This window comes from Anopheles ziemanni, chromosome 3, assembly GCF_943734765.1.
Source record: "Anopheles ziemanni chromosome 3, idAnoZiCoDA_A2_x.2, whole genome shotgun sequence".
Classification (NCBI taxonomy): domain Eukaryota; kingdom Metazoa; phylum Arthropoda; class Insecta; order Diptera; family Culicidae; genus Anopheles; species Anopheles ziemanni.
Window position 1 is genome coordinate 96,031,763 of NC_080706.1, and position 20,347 is coordinate 96,052,109.

General features: G+C 46.1%; 2 protein-coding genes across 3 annotated transcripts; both read right to left on the reverse strand.

Moving 5' to 3' along the window:
- Positions 1 to 17,005: 17,005 nt before the first annotated feature.
- LOC131289739 (alpha-ketoglutarate dehydrogenase component 4) lies at positions 17,006 to 18,050 on the reverse strand. The gene is made up of 2 exons (XM_058319046.1): positions 17,787 to 18,050; positions 17,006 to 17,566 (listed from the first exon to the last, which is right to left on the reverse strand). Exons 1-2 carry the CDS (start codon positions 17,922 to 17,924, stop codon positions 17,444 to 17,446), a joined length of 261 nt encoding a protein of 86 aa, XP_058175029.1. The 5' UTR covers positions 17,925 to 18,050; the 3' UTR covers positions 17,006 to 17,443.
- A 434-nt stretch (positions 18,051 to 18,484) lies between these two features.
- On the reverse strand, positions 18,485 to 20,208 carry LOC131289729 (ubiquitin carboxyl-terminal hydrolase calypso). Of its 2 annotated transcripts, XM_058319034.1 has the most exons (2): positions 19,257 to 20,208; positions 18,485 to 19,010 (listed from the first exon to the last, which is right to left on the reverse strand). In XM_058319034.1, exons 1-2 carry the CDS (start codon positions 20,089 to 20,091, stop codon positions 18,598 to 18,600), a joined length of 1,248 nt encoding a protein of 415 aa, XP_058175017.1. In that variant the 5' UTR covers positions 20,092 to 20,208; the 3' UTR covers positions 18,485 to 18,597. The 2 variants fall into 2 exon arrangements, with proteins under 2 accessions (XP_058175017.1, XP_058175016.1); XM_058319033.1 differs by having other exon boundaries at positions 18,485 to 20,208.
- Positions 20,209 to 20,347: the final 139 nt, after the last annotated feature.

Genomic DNA, 20,347 nt, shown 5'->3' on the forward strand with positions numbered 1-20,347 from the left:
TGTCTTACGGTAAATTGCAATCTCACGACGACAACGACGACGACGACCATTCGAGGCCAAGGACAGGGATGCACGGACCAAAGGCAGGAAGGGAGCTTTATGTCTTGCTCGTCTCATTTATTCCAGAGTGGCCGATCCACCACCACTTCAGAGTCCGCTTCAGGAGGACATTAATTTCCGCTGCTCGACGGCGGAAAGCGTCTTTCGCGCGCTCTGGTGTACATAGAACCCGTGTGCCATGAAAGGATCCCCGGAGGGCGCCGAGTCCCGAACTCACTTACTGGTTCGGTGCCGGATGTTCGGAACAGGACAGTTGCCGAGGTTCGGTCGGCAATGGCAACATCATGCACGAGATGCATCTTAAGCAAACATAAACAGAAGGCAGCGAATAAATAACACTTTATCCTTTTAACCGTATCCTCCATTTAAGCGAATGGACGAACCGGTCCGGACCAGAGAGAAGGGACGCCAAAGGGGAAGGAGGGGCAGAGGATGGTCAGGACAACGGCAAAGGGCTGCGATGTTTATCTCCGGCTTTTGGCAAACCGAAAGCAAAACTGCAGGCGTGAAATGCAACTTGCTGCAGTGCTGCTCCAGCGTAAACTCCAACTGCTGCACTTTGCACCAACACTGCCGAAAACCATAATCCCCTCTCCCTCCTCTTCTTACCCGCTCCCTTTACACACACACACAAGCCCAGGTGGTAGCATGCTTTTGGAGTCGGACCAAAAAGCGACGTTCGTGGCCAGGCTTTCCGCGATTCATTGCAGCGATATAAAGACAAACGGCGACGGGACGAACGAACGAACGAACGAACGTTTCCCTTTTCCCATTTTCCCTACAGTCCCCTTGGAAAACCCCTCCCCTTTGGTACGGGTAATGGACAGACTGGTTCAATTCTCCCGTTTTTCCCTTTAACATTCGCGCATTCCGGCCGGTCGGTATCGGTAGGAATTTATCGTCGCTCATCAATAATCCGCTGGCTACAACTCTTTGGCGGAACTCGATCTGAAGAGTCCATCTTGGCTCGAAGCACCAGGATCCGGAAGATCGTATCGGGGAGTCGAGAGAAACATGCCGGAGAGAAACACTCACCGAACCTGGGAAGTCTGGGACGCCTTTCCCACCGTGCGAAAGTTTCCCCCCCATCCTCCATCGGTCCGTTCATTTTCCGAATGGGGCGCCACCCTTCTGCGTGTGTTCCGTTTTTCCGGGTCGTATTTTAGCCACCCGGACATGGCGGACGACATTTCTGCGGGCATTGCACACAATTTTCCACCACTTGCGGAACGATCGGCCGGAACGATTTGTGAACAGCCCGGAAGGCTTTTGGGTGATGAACACGAACGAAATCGACCGCGAATAGTTGGTGTGTGTGTGTCCTCCTCCTTGATTCACTTCACGTCATTTAATGGAACGCGCCAAGGATAACAACACATTCGCGATAAAGTGAACAAGGTGCCTTCACAACGATCCGCGAGCCAATCCATCATTTCGGTGCAGCTTTAAACGGAGCAAGAACGGTTGGAAAGACATGAAACATACCAGAACAAGTTGTTCGCCGTTCGAAAGGGATCAGGAAAGGATTATGGAAAGCGAAAGAAAAACCATCCCGACTGTGAATGAATGCGCACTACATTTTGCAACGCCATATAAAAGATTAGTTCCACAATCAATTGTAATGAAGCAAGTACAAGTAAAAAAAGGAACTACAAACACACTGGCACACCAATGGACAAATTGATTTATAACCACACCGGCAAAGTTGAAAGGAAACCGGTACCGGATGTGGCCAACGTCATGGGGGGTGGGGGGGACGGAACGGCATGTTAATTAGTGTATGAGAATGCAAATGTTGGCGAAAACAGGAACGATGTCCGCAACGGCCGGGGCTCCGTTCCTGTTCATTAGCGATTCAAAATACTTATTATCAATTATGCATCAATAACTGGGAGGAGGAGGAGATGAAATCGGTACATAAATCCTCCGCGGACTGTTGTGTGTGTGTGAGCAATTCATACGACGGATAAAAGCATTAGAATTACAACTCACAGTTGACCTCGCATTCTCCGATTATCCGGTTTTGGGACACGGAAACATTCAAACATTCTTCCTCAAAATGGGTTATTGGAGTCGTCCCTGGGTTTTATCACTAAAAGCAATGGGAGAGCGGGGTAATAAAAGAGCATGGGGAAAATAGGGTAGTATTTAACTTCATTTCAATCGTTTCTATTTGAGGGAACTCCAGTGTTGTCATTCCAACCAAAGGATGCCATTTTCGGCGCGGATTTTCAAAGCTCCATATAAAAAGTGAACGTTGTCTCCAAAGTGATTTCTATCCAGGTTGCCTCGCGATGGCCATCCGTTTGTTGTAGGCGACAATTCTGCGACCTTACTTAAGTTAACTTAACAGCAAGAGTGATCGTTTAAACTACTTCCAGTAACTTTTTTACGCATTGTTATTGGTAAACAAAACAGGGAACGATTGTCAGAAACCAATTTCAATATGGCTGCCACGACCAGTCCTTTGAGCTCACCTCTCTTAGGAGCTTTCAGGAGAAGTTTACGAGCATTAATAATTCAATACAAGTCGAAAGAGTCCCACTTGAAGACCTCGTAATAACATATTTTGGGAGAAAACCCGTATTACCCCACACTCGCCTACGTTTATAACTTTATCTCTCCGGTAACCGATTAATGGGCATCATATTTAGGGATCCCGGAAAAAAAACTGACCGATCGGCAAAACGTGTCCTAACAGGATGGACCCTTGGACCGGGTGCTACCCGTGGAAATTGATGGATTCACTCAAGTTCCCTTCTTCTTCTACAACCCCAAAATACCCTAAGTGCCGTGACGTTTGACTGCCTTCTCGTTGTCATCACCTGATTCGTTTCCTGAAGTTCGAACCTACACTAGGCTCGACAAACTGCCGCATTCTTGCCTCGTTCCGCACGTGTTGAAAAGGGTACACACGACCCGACGGGGGTGTGGGGGGGGGGGGGGGGGGGTGTATGTTGGACGAGTAAACATCGCATGTTGGCCAGGGTCGCTTGTAAAGTGGTGTGCTACCTGTGCACGAAACGAAACGTCCCAAACATCCTTTGCTTGTTACGGGGCCGGCGTTGTTATCGGCGAGACTGATCGGAAAGTGTGTACGTGTACCTGCGTGTATGTGTGTTTATGTGTGTGTGATACATGCTTCCTCACCTTTGGGAGGGGGGGGGGATGTGGGTTTCGGTCGACCAACGTTTTTTTTTTCCTTCCTTCCTTCACAATCCCTCATATTTTTGGGAACTAACCACCTTTTAATTTTGGTCCTTGCGTGCGAAAACCCGGTCCACCAGTAAAGATAAGGGCCCCACGTGCGTGCGTGCGTGCGTGCGTGAGTGCATGGTGACGTGTCGTTTCTGTCGACCTCCGAGACGATCGGCTTGTTCTTCGAAAGGCTCGTCATCGCGTCCTGCAGAAAAAGCCCTTCGTCGTTTTACGGTTCCACCTTTTAGCCTCGCTTCCTTTACCGAAACTCATTCCGGAAACTAATTCACACACACGCACACAAAAACACGCACAAGCGGTCGTACTTTGTCATTCCCGGGGATGTTACGACCTCGACGGCCTCTCCCAATAAGCGACCGAGATGGTGATTCAATCGTGCATGATGGCTCATGTTTTGTTTTTCGGGGTGTGTTCGTCCCGGTTTGCGGGGAAAATGATTAGTGAGAGCACGGGTGGTAACACACACACACACACACATATGTGAAAAAACTGTCCTTAAATTAATTGCTTACAAGAGCGGGGTCCGCGAATCAAAAACACGCCGCGCGCGACGGAAGCGTTGAGTTTTCCGATTCGAAAATTAATGTACCGGAGAATCCATCCAGAACGGTGATTATCGCACACATTTATCTCCACATTCCATTACAACGACAAAAAACGCGGGGCGCCGGGAGTTGATTGTTGATTGTTGCAAATCCCGCACCGATTAGAAACGGAAGTCCTCAACTGCGCGATGATTCCCGAAGCCGTGTCGCATTGTTATCACGGGACGGTGGGTTTCCCGGAGGGGAAAAAAAAGGGAAGTTCCGGCCTCTGGGGTTCTGGGGAAAAGGTCGATAAATTTAATCTTAAATTAAAGCCTAATTAACGCAACACCGCGTGGCCGTGAGTTTAGGGAGCTGATGAGTGTTCCGCGGGGCAAAATGCTCCAACTCCAACTCCATCGGAGGTTCAAGCGGAACTACGGAGCGGAAGCCGTGCCCTATAATTTGGTCATGGCGCACAAGATTTATCCCTTTTTTCGGCTGGCGCCAGCTTTCGGCAGCCCCGTGACTTGCGTGACACTCTATGCTAAGCGGAGTTCCCCTCTGAAGTCCGAGTCCAGCTGGAAAGGGTTGCGGCTACAACACCATATGCTAATAATGCAGCGTGGAAGGCGAAATAACCGACCCAGTACTCGATTGGAGGGTGGGGGGAAATGCCGCGCCGGGTGGAAAAACACGAGCCCCAGTAGCCGGTAGTAGTTCCTGTTCGAGTTATTTAATTATGATTTAACTTTAAATGTAGGCCCCCATTTTCTCCTCCGGCAGCGACGCCATCGAACCCGCTAATTGCCGCTCTCTCTCTTGCTTCGGTGCACGCAACGCCATGAACTGGACTGGGAAAGGGGAGAGGGGTGGCCAGACCGGGGTTTAATCGAACTGCAGCTCGTGAAAATGTGTTTACTCGCGCGAGGCTATAAGAAGAAGTTGGCGGGCAGAATTTATTAGCGACCAGTTTCCACGTACGTCACGAGGCCATCAGGCCAGATTAGGCTCATTTAAAATGCACTTTAACTTTGGTGCAAGAGAGAGAGAGAAAGAGAAAGAAGTGTCGCTCGTAAACCTTCGGTGGACTTTACAATTTAATAGGTATTTACGAGCCTAAGGAAGTGGAATCTTGATGAGAAGTTAAGCCGAACCTTGGCCAAAATGGCCACGATTCAAGCCAGACGGAAGCCAAACGCCATAAAGTGCAACTCTATTAGTTCAGCGTTCACTTCTTCTGTGGGGATAAATTTAAAGCTCATTTTAAAACTGCTTCCCGACAAAACTTCCCATAAAGGCAGATGAGTTTCCTGAGTTTAAAATGAAAATGAACACCGAATTGGAACGCTGTCGTCTTTCTGCAACACTATTGCGAATGTTCCACACACTCTTAACACGTCGTATTTTCCCAAACGCCATTTTCCTCCCCCCACAAACGGACGCATTGTGGGCCAAAGCAGCAGTTGGAAAATAATCCTTAATCGATTAAGTATCGACGCGAAAGGGGGCCACAAAAGTTTTTCCTCCCCCCTTTTCGATCTCGACTCCATTGTTCCACGGCTTGGGATTATTGTGCCGGGCGTTTGTGTCTCTAGGAGCACTCTTGGTAGGAGTTTTCCACAGCGCACGAAATGTTGATTTTGCCCTCGGAGAAAATTCCGACCGATCGAACCCCGGCGGAAGCGATAAGCATCCGAACGGACACAACCGAACAGGAGTTCTCCTGGTGTACGGATTTCAAAGCAATCGTCCTTTTGAACCCTTTGGTTGGGCAAAACACACACCCACACACGCACGCAGGCCAATAAACGGAAACGACGTCTAGTTGGTGCACCCTTTTCCGAGTTCGTCTTTAAAAAAAAAGAAAGAAAGGCGAGCGGGCATTGTGGCTCCGCCGGTCTTCTCAATGGCGTATAATGGACGGATTTTATAAACTCATTTCCATGCCATTCCGTCCCACATTGGGGGGGGCTTTCGGAAAACACCTACAAACCGAAACCGAACGACGAACGTTCGACGGGTTTGGATCGAATTCGATATTCACCCGATTCGTTCGCACGGCGGGGATGCGAAAACGGAAGCATCCGTACTCCCGTCCGACAGGGGTCGGTCTGAGCGTCATATTGGAAATCTTGCATGCCCCCCCTCCCCTGCTGCCCCCTGAACCAGACAGACATTTCCCGGTCGACCCTTGGCAGCCCGGGCCATAATTGGATCCATACATTATGGATAATTATTAAAATCAATAAAACCGATGGTAATTGAAAGCGAAAAAGCGGGCGAACAGCGGGTTCGTCGGTGGCGAATGTGGCGCAAAACCCCCCCTCCCTCCGTCGGACCTCGGGGAAAAGGTGTTCATTAACCTTTCGATGGCCAGAGAGATGGCCCTTCCTAAAGGAGCAGATTATTGAACCGAAAATCGGTGATTAAATTGCGCTTTTACAATCTCGCTCATCAATTGCTACAAATTCAAAGATTTAATATTAAACACGATAATGGAAAATCGGATAACGAATCGGGAGGAAAAGGGTCTCGACATCACGTCATCGCATGATTCGCGTCCGCCGATGAAGTTGGCAGTAAAAAACATGGCATTTTCTTCTATGCCATTGTGGTTAGCGCAAAGAAAATGACCGACACGAAACTGAAGGCAGGTTAATAGACATTCTACCCAAGCCGATGGAGACGCCTGGTGGTTTGTACCGTACCGTGGAAGATCACTCTCTCTCTGTCTTCCAATGCTTCGTTGTTCTCAAGGAAAAGAAATATTGATTGGTGTTTCTCGTGAGACCATTTTCTCAACATGCCTCCGTTTTTCTTTAACAGTTTTCAGTGTCATTATTTCCGTATTAACATTAGTGGGGAAAAACGATACATTTTTTTAAATTTCTTCGCGAGCTTTTCTTGCAACTGCTGGTATAACCCTTTCAGGACCATAAGCTATTCAAGACTAAAATTGGCAATACAACACAATATTTTGGCTATTTGGGTTGTAAAATAAGAGAATATCACCAGACAAACCTAGCAGTCTGTGTAGATTTTTTTATAATTTCATAATAAATATGTTTCCCTATGAATATGATAAAAGTAAATAAATGACGAGTATAGTTATGATGTCGGTTTTCTTTTTCAAAAAATTAATCATCAAAAAATCAAATATTCCAATACATATTACATATTAAAAATTAAAAATTAAAAAAAAAAAGATCTAAGCCTTTCTTTTTTTCTATAAAAAAATAATAAATTCTTCAAGTCTAATAAACTTTCCAATTATTGTTGGTTGAACGCACGAATGATTTGGTTGGAGCAATTAATTTTGATCGTTCTTTTTTGTTTATTTGTTCAGAAAGACATTTGCCGCCTTTGACATAATGTTTTCTTTGATGTTTCGTTTCAAAAGTATCGTTTTGATAATAGTTGAACAAACAGTAACGAGTTTTGTAGATGGGAAAAATATTTCCCTTGGTCGTGAAAGGGTTAACTACTTCAATTAAAAAATTAGAAATCGACAACTTTGGTAAAATCTACGAGAAACGCTTCGCTTAAAAATGTGAAACACAAAGAAATTCCTAGGCGCACTTTCGATTCAGATATTATTCAGGTGCTATAATTTACTCATGATTGGTTAACATTAGTTTAGTTTCGGTACAATTACATTAGAATGAGTGAAGAATTTATTTTCGTTGGAGCTCTGGAACTAGAATTCTCTCTTATATTATTGGTAGTTGAATTTTACTTTCCGCAACTTTTATTGATTTCTAAACCAATGTTCTTCAACTGATATATATTGACAGTTGAAACTGAAGCATTGGCCCGAGGTTAATTTCTTGCCATCCTTCAGAGGATTCCATTTCAAACAAAGCTACGGTCATTGTCAAATGTTCATGAAAGACATTGTCATTTCCAACACATACAATCGCTGTAAAAATATATTGTTTCAGCATTCCTTTTCTCAAATGTAGGTAACCTCTTTCTTGGGCGGCCGCTTTATTCATCACGCGACGTAGCAACAATTCATCTGACAGCGCGGAGAAAAGAGGAAAATCCCAATCGCACATGGATCATTAGTGGAATCCAGCGGTCCATTATTGATGACTATCATTACTCAACCTTCCCACCCCAAAGCCCCAAGCATCCAAGCCGAACGAAGTTTCAGCTGTCTTCGACAGAGTACATCTCCCTTTCGCCTCCCTCATCCCACACCCGAGATTCACAGAACATCTGGACTCGATAGAATCGAACGAAAATACTACAATTTACCACGAAATCGCAGCTTCCGAAACCTCACAGCATGACGTCATTAGCGACGCCGGTTATCGAAAGTTGAAGCAATCGCATTCCGCAAAATCATTTTTCCGCCCAACTTTTGCTCCGAACAGATTCTCCGAAATCCGGACCACCTAGCCGTTTCGTGCCACGCGTGGAAAAGTTCACCCAAAAAGGGGGGGGGGACATTGTTTAGGATGTGTTTCGCTGGAAAACTACGAGAGGCTGTCAAAGTTTGCCATAAATTATTTGTATTGCACCAGGCGACACAAATGTTTAGCTGTGGCCATCGCTCATCATGTAAAATAGAGACACGAAAGCGAGGGAAAAATCCCGCCCCATCCATCACCCGGGAAAGCTCCGGTAAGAAAATTCGGGAAAGTCGAACGCGAACCCCCCACTGACATGTTCGCTAACAACAACAGGAAAGAAAGGAGAAGAACCTCACCGAGTTCGCCATAAGTGTCACACGACGATACTTCACCCGTATGCTGGGGGAGGAGTGGGAGGGGGTGGTCCTAAGTCCTAAGAATGTCGTTATCGTCGTGCGAAAAACGGGCAAACCTCCGTCACCGGTGGTGGCCTCGTACCAACATCGGATGCATAATGAATTTCTGTTTCCGGCCGAAGCTGAAAGTGGTCATTTCCGGCGGCCTTCCCGAGGATAAGTGGACCACTGACTCTGACGCACGAGGTAAAAACCCTCTCTCACTCGCTTTCTCGGTGACAAATGTGCAAAAAAACATGCCGCGGGACCGCAATGGAAAATTTAAGACTTACTTGCGACAACGCGAGTTTCCACACCCGGGGTTGGCGAACACTGCGGAAAAAGGCTTTCGGATTGTTAAATTTGTTGCGACCTGTTACAACACTTTCGCTGGTGAATGGTGAAGTACACCGACCTCTATGTGTGTGTGTGTGTGCCGTGATTTCCAACTCGTATGGTTCTTGGGTTCAGGACTTCGAAGAACTAAAACGTCCGCTTGCTACGATGGCTTCATACAGGAACTGTGTGTGCTTGTATGTACTTGCGGTGGATGGATGTTTGAGAATCTCGCTTGCTCGCTACCTGGAGTGGCTTTCCCCCCACAGCCACCCGCACGCCGCCTTGCCATCTAATGAATATTAAAGTAAGGCCCAGAGGCCTACAAAAGCCCAACAATGGCATCTCCGACGGACGGGACGAAGCCCACACGGACACGAAATGAGCAATGGAAGCCACGGACTGCATCGCATCGCAGGACAACGTGGTATGTTGTTTCATTACGGCCAACATCATCCGCTGGCCCCACCGTACGCTTTTTTCCTCCGAAACCGAAGGCATTTCTTTTAACTGCTTGCACTCAACCGAGGCTTAAGCCTTCGCGCGACAAGTCATTCACTATGCACCATTACACCACACACACACACACACGGTTTACCTTTTGGGTGCAACGGTGCATACGCCCAACCCAAAGGGAACTTCATCAGCATTCACTTCGTGCCCCCCCTTGTCTGTCCTTTTTTTTCCGCGTCAACAATCGGATTTTTCCTGCCACATTTCCATCGCCCAACAATTGCCCGCGGTGCAGATGTTGATTGCTTGCGGTTTCACTTCCCCCCCGTGTGTGTGTTTGTGTGTTTATGTGTTCGCTAACAGGTTACCTGGCCGATGTAATTGTGCCGCTTTTATCATCGTGGAAAAGCCGGGCCGTGAGCTCGGTTTTCATTACAAACGCGAACTGCAGCAGCATCCGCTCGGGAAAAGCGAAGGAACGAACGCTGGAACTGACGGGAAAATAATGCACTAGATTAAATTTCCTTTCCATCCCCCTGTGGTGTGGAGGGTGTCCCGGAGAAGGGAAAGACCTTCCGATGGCAAAGGAATTGTGTATTGTGTGTGTACCTCCAACAACATTCTCTCCATTATTTCCTTATTATATTTTCGTCTCAATTAAATGAGTATTCAATGTGGATTCCTTCAAGGTTTTCCTCCCTTTTCGAACGTCACATCGAAGTGCATGGAATCGGGAAGAAGGTGGAAGGGAGGAGCACGATTACCCGGATGGGGTAAAATGCAACGGCATGCTGTCAGCAGAATTATACAATTTTACAAAAAAGCAATGGAATGTTTTCGTTAAATCGTTTCATAAATCCTAAGTGAATTTGTCACGGCTCTAAAATATAAAAGAGTAAACGATAATATACAAATTGAGTATGAAAACACCATTTTCCACGAAAAATTCCACTTTTGAAAACAGTGAAAAAAAACATTTTAAAATTTTTTCGGGTGATGTGTAGTAATACTTCGTCTTTGGGAGTTAATTTATTATTGTTTAAAGTCCTTACATTTATTCTTGAATTCGGTAATGGTGATGGAGACGCGCAGCTTAAACTTATACAAGATAAGACAACAAAACATGACGTTTTAAAACAGCCGCCAATTTGCGAAACGTTGACAAAATTAGATAGCAATAAATTGATTGAAAAGATAAGATTATGATCTTTTTTATCTACTTTATGAGGAAGAAAACAAAAATGGCGATGCTTGTGTGGAACTATTTGAAAGGGAAGCTGTGTTAGGGGAGTAGAAGACCAAACAAACCAGGCAGTTTGTAAGTACAATAAACTAAAGTTCGATTAAAAAGCGTATAGCTAACGACTCCTAGAGAAAAAAAATCGTCAAAATTAGAGCCTACTGTGTATTCTGTTGAACGAAAAATCAACCTCCCACCCGATGCTTCCGGTTGCAAACTTTTCATTGAAACGCCTACCTCGAGTTGGGGTGGAAAAATAAAGCTACCACACCGCAGTACCCCGCTTCCACCCGGTTCGGTTCCTAATAGCAAGTGCGCGGGATTAAATTAAAAATTCAAAACATCTCCCACGTTGGTAAAAAACGATGGGGGAGGAGCGGGGAGAGAGAGGAATGAATTGGAGGTAGAGACAATTTTGTCGCAGCATGGAGCAAGAGGCCCGGAGGCCGACTCCACCTCCACCAACGAGATGGTGTCAATAAATTTAATGAGCTCCACAAAGCAGAAACCTCCGGCACGAAGGAGAAGGAGACTCGCAGCGTAAAATGCGCATTCCAAACCGGATTGGGAAAACGGTCATCCTTAATTTAGCCCGAAAGTGTCATAAATGTTTTGGAAATGTTCGTTCGAACGGGGAACGAATGAAATCTAATGGAAAACACCCAACACCCTGTCTTGAACAATGTACCTCGGGGCCGGAACAATGTACCGAAGCGCGTAAGTAAATAAAACCACCAAAGTGAACAAATAAAACTTTTGTTCGATTTAATCCAAACCCGGAAAAGCGAAGCGGTGGGCAAAACATTTGTCGGAATGAATCAATTTTTATGACAAACTTAAATATATCTCTCCCCTATCCGGGGGAAAAAGCAAAAGGTAAAAGCCCCTTGGTAAAGGTGAAAAGCGTTAAAGTTTGTCCTACGGTCGATGTTGTGTAGCTTTACGCCCATTTTAATGCGACACAATCACGCCGTCCTCCTCCCGAAGATGGTCACCGCCGGGCGAAAAATGCGAACGTTCGATTTGGAGGGAGTGGCCGGAAGATGGAATTCAATCGACCACCGATCCCTGCCGGCAAGGAGAAAGGGAGAAGTACGGGAGAGGACCGATGATGAAGGATACTCCGAAGAAAGCGCAAGACGCCGCAAGACAAAATAACAACTTCCACTGCAATAAATCTCAATAAAATTCCACTAAGTTATTCATGTTGCGGTCCTCCCGGCTGTCATGTCGCCAAAGTCCGGCCGCCTCGGCCTGCCTCGGAACCTTCCCGCTTTCCACCAGCCCAGCTCAGTTGTCGGTGACTTCGAGCGACCGTTTTCTTTTGGGAGAGATTAAACGGATACTCAATGGATGCGCCCTCCTGGTACGTGCCGAACCGCTGGAGAGGAGGAGAGGAGGTGGAGCGGTAGTATCTGACAGCAAAGGACTGCGGTCAAGTGCCACCTAAGAAGCCAAAAGGGCCGTTGTATTGAACCTACGTCGAACTTGCTTGAAAGAGAAAACATTATGGGAAGCATCATTCTAAAAAGAAATACAAATAGTGAATGTTTTCCACAAAAAAAAGTTGTATTAAACTTCTCTATTCCTGTTGAGACACGAAGCAACAAACGAGAACCATTAAGTGTTATTTGCACAGATTTTCAGTTAGTTTGTAAACATTCTTACTTCAGCATGTACGCTTTCATCAGGAACTATTAATTTGTCCTAACCAGTACTAAACTATAACTTTAGAGCAGAGTCTAATCCTTTTTATATGGAGATCCTTTCGTTCCTTTGGAAATTTTCTCGTTGCTATAGATCGGCTTTCGTTTCCAAGGGATACACTTTCGTTGCTATGGAGCTGCATTCGTTGCTATCGAAATTGTCACGTTGCAAACATAATTGAAGTCGCTATCAAATTCCAAATTAATACAAATATTGGTAGAATATTTACGAAACACAAATTGAACACTAAAAGGCCGCAAAACATGTCTACTACAGCTCCATCGCAACCCAAATTGCTGCAAATTCCTAGAATTGTCGCATAATTTATTCGTTTGTTTTGCAACCTGTTTTGCTCCATAAAGCGCGCCGCTGATAAATAGCGTATGCGCCATTTGCGAAAACTATTACGTTGTATCAAAACCGAAACAAAACACCTTGCTACCATTATACCCCCCCCAATGGTATGTTTTAGTCTGTGTGGGGCGTGTTTTTGTACGTACCTTGTTTTTTCTTCCTCCAAGACGGACGATTACGGGAAGAAGAACCCATCGGCGATCGACACAGGACGAGTGCAAGGACAACCGAAACGGAAACCAATTGATCGTTGAATGTATCGCAATTCACCCCGGATTCCGGGCTGAACTGTTCACGTTTTTCTTCTTTCAGGCCAGACGAGCATAAAGTAGAAATCCGGTCCAACATGAAGCCGAAATGGTCGACTGTGCATAGAAAAGTGATTTCGATGCAGCAAGAAACGCATTCCGTGTGCATTAGAAACACACACACAGACACACACATTTCTAAAGGCGGTAAGCTAGTGGAGTTGTGCGACGGAAGGTATAATATTTTTCTTTGCCACAAATCCATACAGCTAGTAGGTTTTCCCCGGCCGGGGCGTTCCAAGTTCCCGAAACCTGAAGCAATACAGAGAACACAAAACAGCTTTATAGGTTAGATAACATGTTCATCGAAATCATACCGTGATTCATTTCCGATCCGGTTTTTTCTCTTCGACTTGGGTGTGTGTGAGTTTTTTCTCCATCGTTCGTGCAACTTCTTCACCTTTCATCTGGCCTTTTGTGGTCAGTCGTTTCGGTGAGTCGCCATTAAACCGAAAGCCCCTGAAGAACTACCTCGGGGGTAGCAAAAATAAACATCTCTAACCATCGTTCCTGAAACCCCGAGAAGGGAACTGTAGGAAGATTGGCAAATCCGGATTTTTATCCCAAAAGATGGCGGGTTTTCCCTTTTGGCCGACACTTGGACTCACGAATAAACGGACGACAACGACGGCAAGCCCTTTTTGTTTTCATTGCGTACGTACGTGTGAATATAGCTGTGTTCATGTGTGTATGTGTGTGCTAGTTGGCCGCTGGCCACCAATGAAAAGAAAATCCGGGGGGTTGGAAAAATAACAATTCGATTTGTGGATGTGGAAACGATGCAACGATCCTCGACACGACTGCTGCATCCCTGGCGTCCCAAGTTTCACCCTCCTGACGTCCCCCCCACCTCAACTCTCACAACTGAAAGGAGGTGCAGGGTAGGGAGGGATTGTGCATTTGGCCGGAATTGCATTTGCACCGCAGTATGCTCCGATTCTGGGATGCCGCTGCTTTGGCACTTGGCCTCTGTCGAATACATTTCAATTCTTTGTATCCCATTCTCACCCTTCCCTGCTATCATCCCCCCCTCTTCCTCTTTCCTATCCCTTGAGCGTAATAAATGCAATCGATTCCCGATGCTCGGAATTGAATATCCCTTCCCGGGAATGGGCTCTCGTGTGTCGCATATGGCGCAAAATCCACCCAATGAGCCAACATTTCCACCGAATGCCACCAATACCGGTCGGCCATTCAGTTTTAGATTACTACTATTGGAGGAGCAGAAAAGGTAGGTGTTAATGGGGAAAGGGGGAGTGATTTTTCCCACCCCTCATCCCACCCACCCCGCCGCGTAACACGTTATCAATATAGCCATTGGGTGTTAGTTGGCGGGGGGATGATGCTGCTGCCTGGTGGTGGTGGGTGGCTTTTCGCAGCATCATTATTATTATTCATATCCATCAAAACTGCCATAACCTAAGACCCACCGCCACCACCGCCACCACCGCCCCCCGAACCCGAACCCGCATCCGACACACGCTTTTCCCGCAGCGAAGTTTTCCCCATTCACGATTCGCGTCACGTTTGATTATCGCTTCATTAAGAATGCTACTTAATTATCAACATTTATCCGAATATCATTAATTAATTAACTATTTATAAACATGACCTTTCCTTCCCCTTCTCTTTCCGGCCTGCGATTCGGTCCTATGGTGGGTCGCGGCGGGATGTTTCCGGAACGTATGCGATTCCCATTCGCTTCCCATCCATCTCCACCGCTCGCACTCGGTGGGTTTCTGCTGTTCTATCTTTATATTTTCAGAATCTTTCATCCTTTGACACGAATGCTTCAGTGCATTCCGAATTCAATTTCATTTTTTCTCTCACCTAAAGGTTTTTATCTGAACGTGGTTGAAAGCTTTTCTAAGAGGAATATTTTCAGCACGATTACTAGGAACTGTACAATTGAAATGAAAGTGTTTTATTTCTGTTTAAACTCATGAAGCAGTTCACTTGAAAAAGTAAATAAATTATTTTAATGGTTGTTGTTATTATGAATCGGTTGCAAATCAAGATCCTTTAACACGGACGCTTTTATGCTTATGACCTACCAAATCATAGGCATATGAAATGGAAGAGAAGAAACATAATTGTAGTGACCTACTCAACTTCCGCCTCAAACACACGACAAATGGGAAAATTGGAGAATTTTCTTCCTGAGGAAAGGGAAAGCTTTTACACTACCTGGTACACATTCGGCATGCGAAAGTAAAAAGGATAAAGGAGTTCTTTTACGATTAAGATCCATTTCCTACAATTTTGCTATTCATCTACACAAGTTTACAGATCCTAAGTCAAGTTGATAACGCAAATTAGGAATGTCGCATTGAAAGCTATCGATTGGCGTGATTATCTTCATCTAGTCATATTTAATTAAATTAAGCCAGGTTATTACCGGCATGGCTCAGGATTGTTTCACATAAACTTAAAGCCAGTTCCAATGAAGCGCTGGATCATCGTTGGACACGAAAAGGGGCATTTTAAAGGCATCCAATTAAACCCCCGGAGTGGAGAAAATGGATCTCCCCGGTGAAGCAATCATTATCTAAATATTCTAACACTGCAACCGTTTAAATCCGTGTCGAATTTTGTAGGAACGCTTCCAAATAAATAAATATAATGCCTAAGCACCACTTCGGCCGGAATATTCATTTAACGAACAAAACGTCCCATACCCATTCCACCCTCCTCCCACCCGACTGGGGGACTGGCCACAAAGGATGGAGGCATGCACAGCCTGCATGCAATTCCGCTTCGGGCTCGAAAGCGATAAATAACGATAAAAATTAAACGGATGTGTTAAAACTATCTTCCACCCGACTCCACTCCCCCCAATGGGTGGTGGGGGAGGTATTATCCACCCAGTTTCAGCCATACGTTCCAGCGTGTGAGAGAACGAGGAATGTCCAGGGTGTGCTGTTAAAAATGGATCGAAAGAAAGCGACGGGGACGACGGGGACGACGGGGACGACGAGGTGGTGAACAATTTCGGTGCCAAAAAGTCATTATCGAAAACACGGGCCACCGCCACGCCAAACCCCCCCAGAGGGAAGAAGGGTGGGAAGGGTGGTACACAACACACACACTCACGCACACTTTGTCGGTGCGGCGATAAAAGGACTCGGCCGATGGGGAAAACGCAACGCCCGAGAGGAATCAGACTATAATGTCAGGGATGAAGTGTCCATCGGTTGGGTCGATTGGGAAGCGGTGAGGATCGGAGGGAAATTTTAATAAAATGCCTTTATCACACGCGTATGCTACTGGTGGCCTCTCGATTCCTCACGCCGTATCACTATTTGCAAGCTTGCCGTTCGAAGGAATGCCGTGAAACATTTTCATAATATTTTCATCTTTCTCACAACGTTTTCCTTGTTTTTTTTTTAAATTTCAAAGTTGCTTTTTTTTTAATTTCAAAGTTGATAAATACTCTCTGTCCTTGCGTTCGATTCATCAAAGTTTTTATATACAATTTCTAGAATTGTCCCTTGTTTTTCGACTGGGGCAAACACAAGAGCGAAAAACTGTGTGCAGTTCGAAGCTTCCTCCATTCTCCCCAGTATACGGTATTTGATTCCGTTTTTTCCATTGCTCCTTCCTTGAATCTTCGGCCACTGAACACTAAACGGAATGAAACGCATCCGCATTCTGCATACGACAAAATCCAGCCTTTCATGCGTTCAAAGTAAATTAACGCACTTAACGTCCCTGTCACGCTTTCGTCACCAGGAGCCCAGCGAGCGGCGCCACACATAATGGCGTCGTTAAATGAATAGTTAATTGAATTGAATATGATCATTAATTAACCACACCGATAGAGCGCCCGTGAGCCGTGCTGGCTCATTTGAAAGCATGCAAAAGAGCAGGCATTATGCACTCCATGGCAACCGCATAACGGGCACGTGAAGCCGTTGTTGTGGTCAGCCCTTTAACATCGCATTTATGTGAAGTTCCAGCTAATTTTGAAACCATGCACGGTTTATAATCTTCGGATTTAATCCAATCCCGCCACACAATTCATGGAACGTATTTTTTTTCAGTAGCACCATTGTTGATATCGATAGAATATTTATTTTTGTTTTTTATTCAGCATCCGCCACGCCATCGCTCCATCCACAGAAAGCTGCCCCAGTCGAATGCATAATATTCGCGCTGCGATTTATATCGATTTACAAGGTCCTTCACCAACCGGTTCCGGTGGAGGATATTTCAGTTAAAATTTATAGGATATCGTGAGACTACTTCCGTCGGGATGAGAGACATAAGTAAGCCGATGAGAGACGAAAGTTGGTTGGATTTGTAAAGTAGCACTGGTCTCGTATCGAAGGTAAGCTGTACTCCCCCGGAACGGACTTTGTCCCTACGCCTACACATAAATGATTTTGTTTGCGCTTGCTTCACAAGACTAGAGAACGCATGATCCCTCCTTCGTTTGGCCGGAAGTGCAAAAAGGAAGGGAGCGCCGTTCTTGGTGGTGATCACTTTAAGCTGGCGGTCCTCCGCGGTTGATCCATTCCATCTCGACGTCATCGATAGGTTTCCTACGGTAGCGCGCCGGCAGCTGCCATTCCTCGATCGCTTCTCCGGACGACACGGACCGTGCATGCTAAAAATGGAACACCAGATGGGGTCGCAAGTGAATGTAATGCCTAACATAAGCACCAGAACAATACGCAGCGACAGCGGAACACGGTATAAACAATTATGTAATCGACCGAAAAAGGGACCATGAACAAAACGTTTGAAATGGACGTCACCTGTGCGAGCTAGTAAAGACCCGGGTCACCCGGAAGCGTTTGCCAAAATTCCCTGGCGAAGAAACTTACCGCCGGTGCTGCTGCTGCTGCCGAGCCGGTTGCTCCACCGGCAGTTTGGCCGACCGTGTCCAAAAAGGGGCCTCCCTTGCGGAACTTGATCAACGGAATGCGTCGGGCAGATGATAGCACGGATCGCAACATTACCATGGCGTGCTTAAACTTCCGGCGAAAAGTGAAGATATCGTCGTACACCAGTACGGTCGCGGTATGTTCAATATCAACAAATCACGAAGGCCAAAACGTGGGAGAATGATATCGGGCTACTGCAGAATTACTTTTTCTGCTCTGTTATTATTAATTTGACGGAATCTACATGTCGCAACTGAGGCGTGGCCAAGGCGCATATATTTAACAAGGTATGTAGTTATGCCCTATATGTCAATCGACGGTTTTTGTTTGAATTTTTCGTTGAAAAAATCACTTTAAACAATAAAAGAGGTGATTCGTGGACCATTTTTACATACCGAAAATTCCAATCATGGTCCATAAAAAGATTGCCTCGGTGTGACGAAATGAAAATAGGAATTATAGGTAGCTTTGAATGATTGTACCTGAAAATAACTAGATACTCTGGTCTTTAAGCGACGAAGTGTTGAACACTAGGTCTTGCACCTAGCGTCGTTCTTTGAGCCGGAACTTTAAAAATCCCAACACGCATGAAAAACGCTTCATTTATCCTGCTTTGCTTGCATTGAGTTACACTACGAATTTATTGATTTCAAAATATTCCTGATGCCCCAAATTATGAGGGCAAACAAGATACATGGAAATGTCTATGGGTAAAAAGATAATGAAATTAAAACAAAGTCATAGCGATCTCTCATTTCCGTTTGCGACACTTTGCCCTTCCACGGCGCCGTTTGGCTCCGGGTGTTTTCGGCGACGATCCATTAGTGGCTGCATTTTTCTTATAGCTACGTGAAATTGCCCTGCTGGCGCTATTCTGCACTCCACCCAGACTGGGTTTTCTGTTCGCGATGAGATCCTGCGATACCAGCTCCGCCAGCACGCCCTGATGAGCCAGCATCGAAAGAAACGTGCAGATAAACTCGTCGTAGTTGTGCGTCCGTCTGCAATCGTCCAATTTGAAACGTTCACGCTTTTCGTTCTCGTCGCATAAATGCTGCTCGGTTATCTTTATCTCCGACTCGAGATTCTTCAGTAGCGATAGGAGATCCTTCGGCGAGAAAGTACCGGCTCCCATGAAGGAAGAGGGCGGTGAGGGTGGTGGATCTTGTTCCTGTTTAATCTGCGACTCGCCAATGATTTCCACCGAATCGGATGAATTGTTCATGGAAACGAAGGATTCCAGATCCTTCGCAACGGAAACTGAAGGCGAAGACGGTTGAAATTCTGGCTGCTTTTCCTCTTTAATCGCAAGCAGCTCGGAGTATTCCGAGGATAGCTTAACAGGAGATGATTCTGGTTCCTTTTTGACGACGATTCCGGTTTCCTTTCCCGACGCTACTGCCTGGGCACGGCTTGTCGATGCGGATTCTCTTTTTTCCGATTTCAACAGCTTTTCCAACGCGGCCGAAACGATGGTTTGATTCGTGCGAAGCATTTTCAGTTTGTGAGTGATAGCAATGCGCCTATCCGGCACGACCGCCATCAGATTGAACCGGATGTCCTGCTCGCCGGTCGTGATGCCAAGCCGATCCGACATCACCCGTCGAAACTTGTCCGTCCAGGCTTCCTTCTCTCCCCATGGTCCGTGATCCATCGGGAAAGGTTTTAGTCCATCCAGCTCGAACAGATGACCATCGATTGGAACAAACGAGACGAAATGGAATGCTTCTCCGGTGAACCTTCCCGTACTGACGCCGGAATTACGATCCATTCTCCGTCGCGCCTGAGGCATCGCATGTGAGTTGTGCGCACATGCCAACTCGGGTGTGTTCCCGATGGCCCAACCCTTGTTCTCCGGGCTCATTCCTTTGGTGTGCATCTTCAATCGGCTAAGCGTAGTTCCGAGATCGATGTCGAAACAGTTCAGCAGCACCGAGAGCAGGGCGTGCGTCGCGCAGCTGTTCGGTACAACCTGCTGAGCGAAGAATATGTTGTTCACCGCATCCTCATCCTTCACATAAATGTCCGTCGTTTCGACGATCTTGCGCCGGGCACGTCTTTCTTCGATCCAGCGAAAAAGAAAGATAAACCCGTACACTTGGCCCTCGAGGTTCTTCTGCAAGTCGTAGATCTCCTCCACCTGCACTCCTTTCACACCGAAATCCTCCAACAGCAACGTAAACAATCCGGGGTCGCTCTCCAACTCCAGCCACCCGTCCGTTAGCCGGTTAATATCGACTGGCATCGTTACTTTCTACACTTCTACGTCGTTTTTTAAACGCAACCTTTTCCCAGGCACCATTTGCGATCGTCGACTTCAATTTCACGCAAATTATTTGCAATTCGTGTTTGTGTCGCCTTTGTTTACGAGTGTTTACTGTTTCGCCATCAAAGACAGCGTGCTGTCAAACAGTTCCCCTCGTTTCCCGTTGCGTCTACCAACCGTTCACATTAATGTCAAATCGTCCTTTGACAACCAATTTGAAATCGAAATAATTCGA

Excerpts from the sequence above, each read along its gene's own strand:
- LOC131289739 (XM_058319046.1), bottom strand. The coding sequence starts at position 17,924 with ATGGTAATGTTGCGATCCGTGCTATCATCTGCCCGACGCATTCCGTTG. Across the intron at positions 17,567-17,786 it reads CAGCAGCAGCAGCACCGGCG|CATGCACGGTCCGTGTCGTC; the intron begins GTAAGTTTCTTC and ends TTCCATTTTTAG.
- LOC131289729 (XM_058319033.1), bottom strand. The coding sequence starts at position 20,091 with ATGCCAGTCGATATTAACCGGCTAACGGACGGGTGGCTGGAGTTGGAG.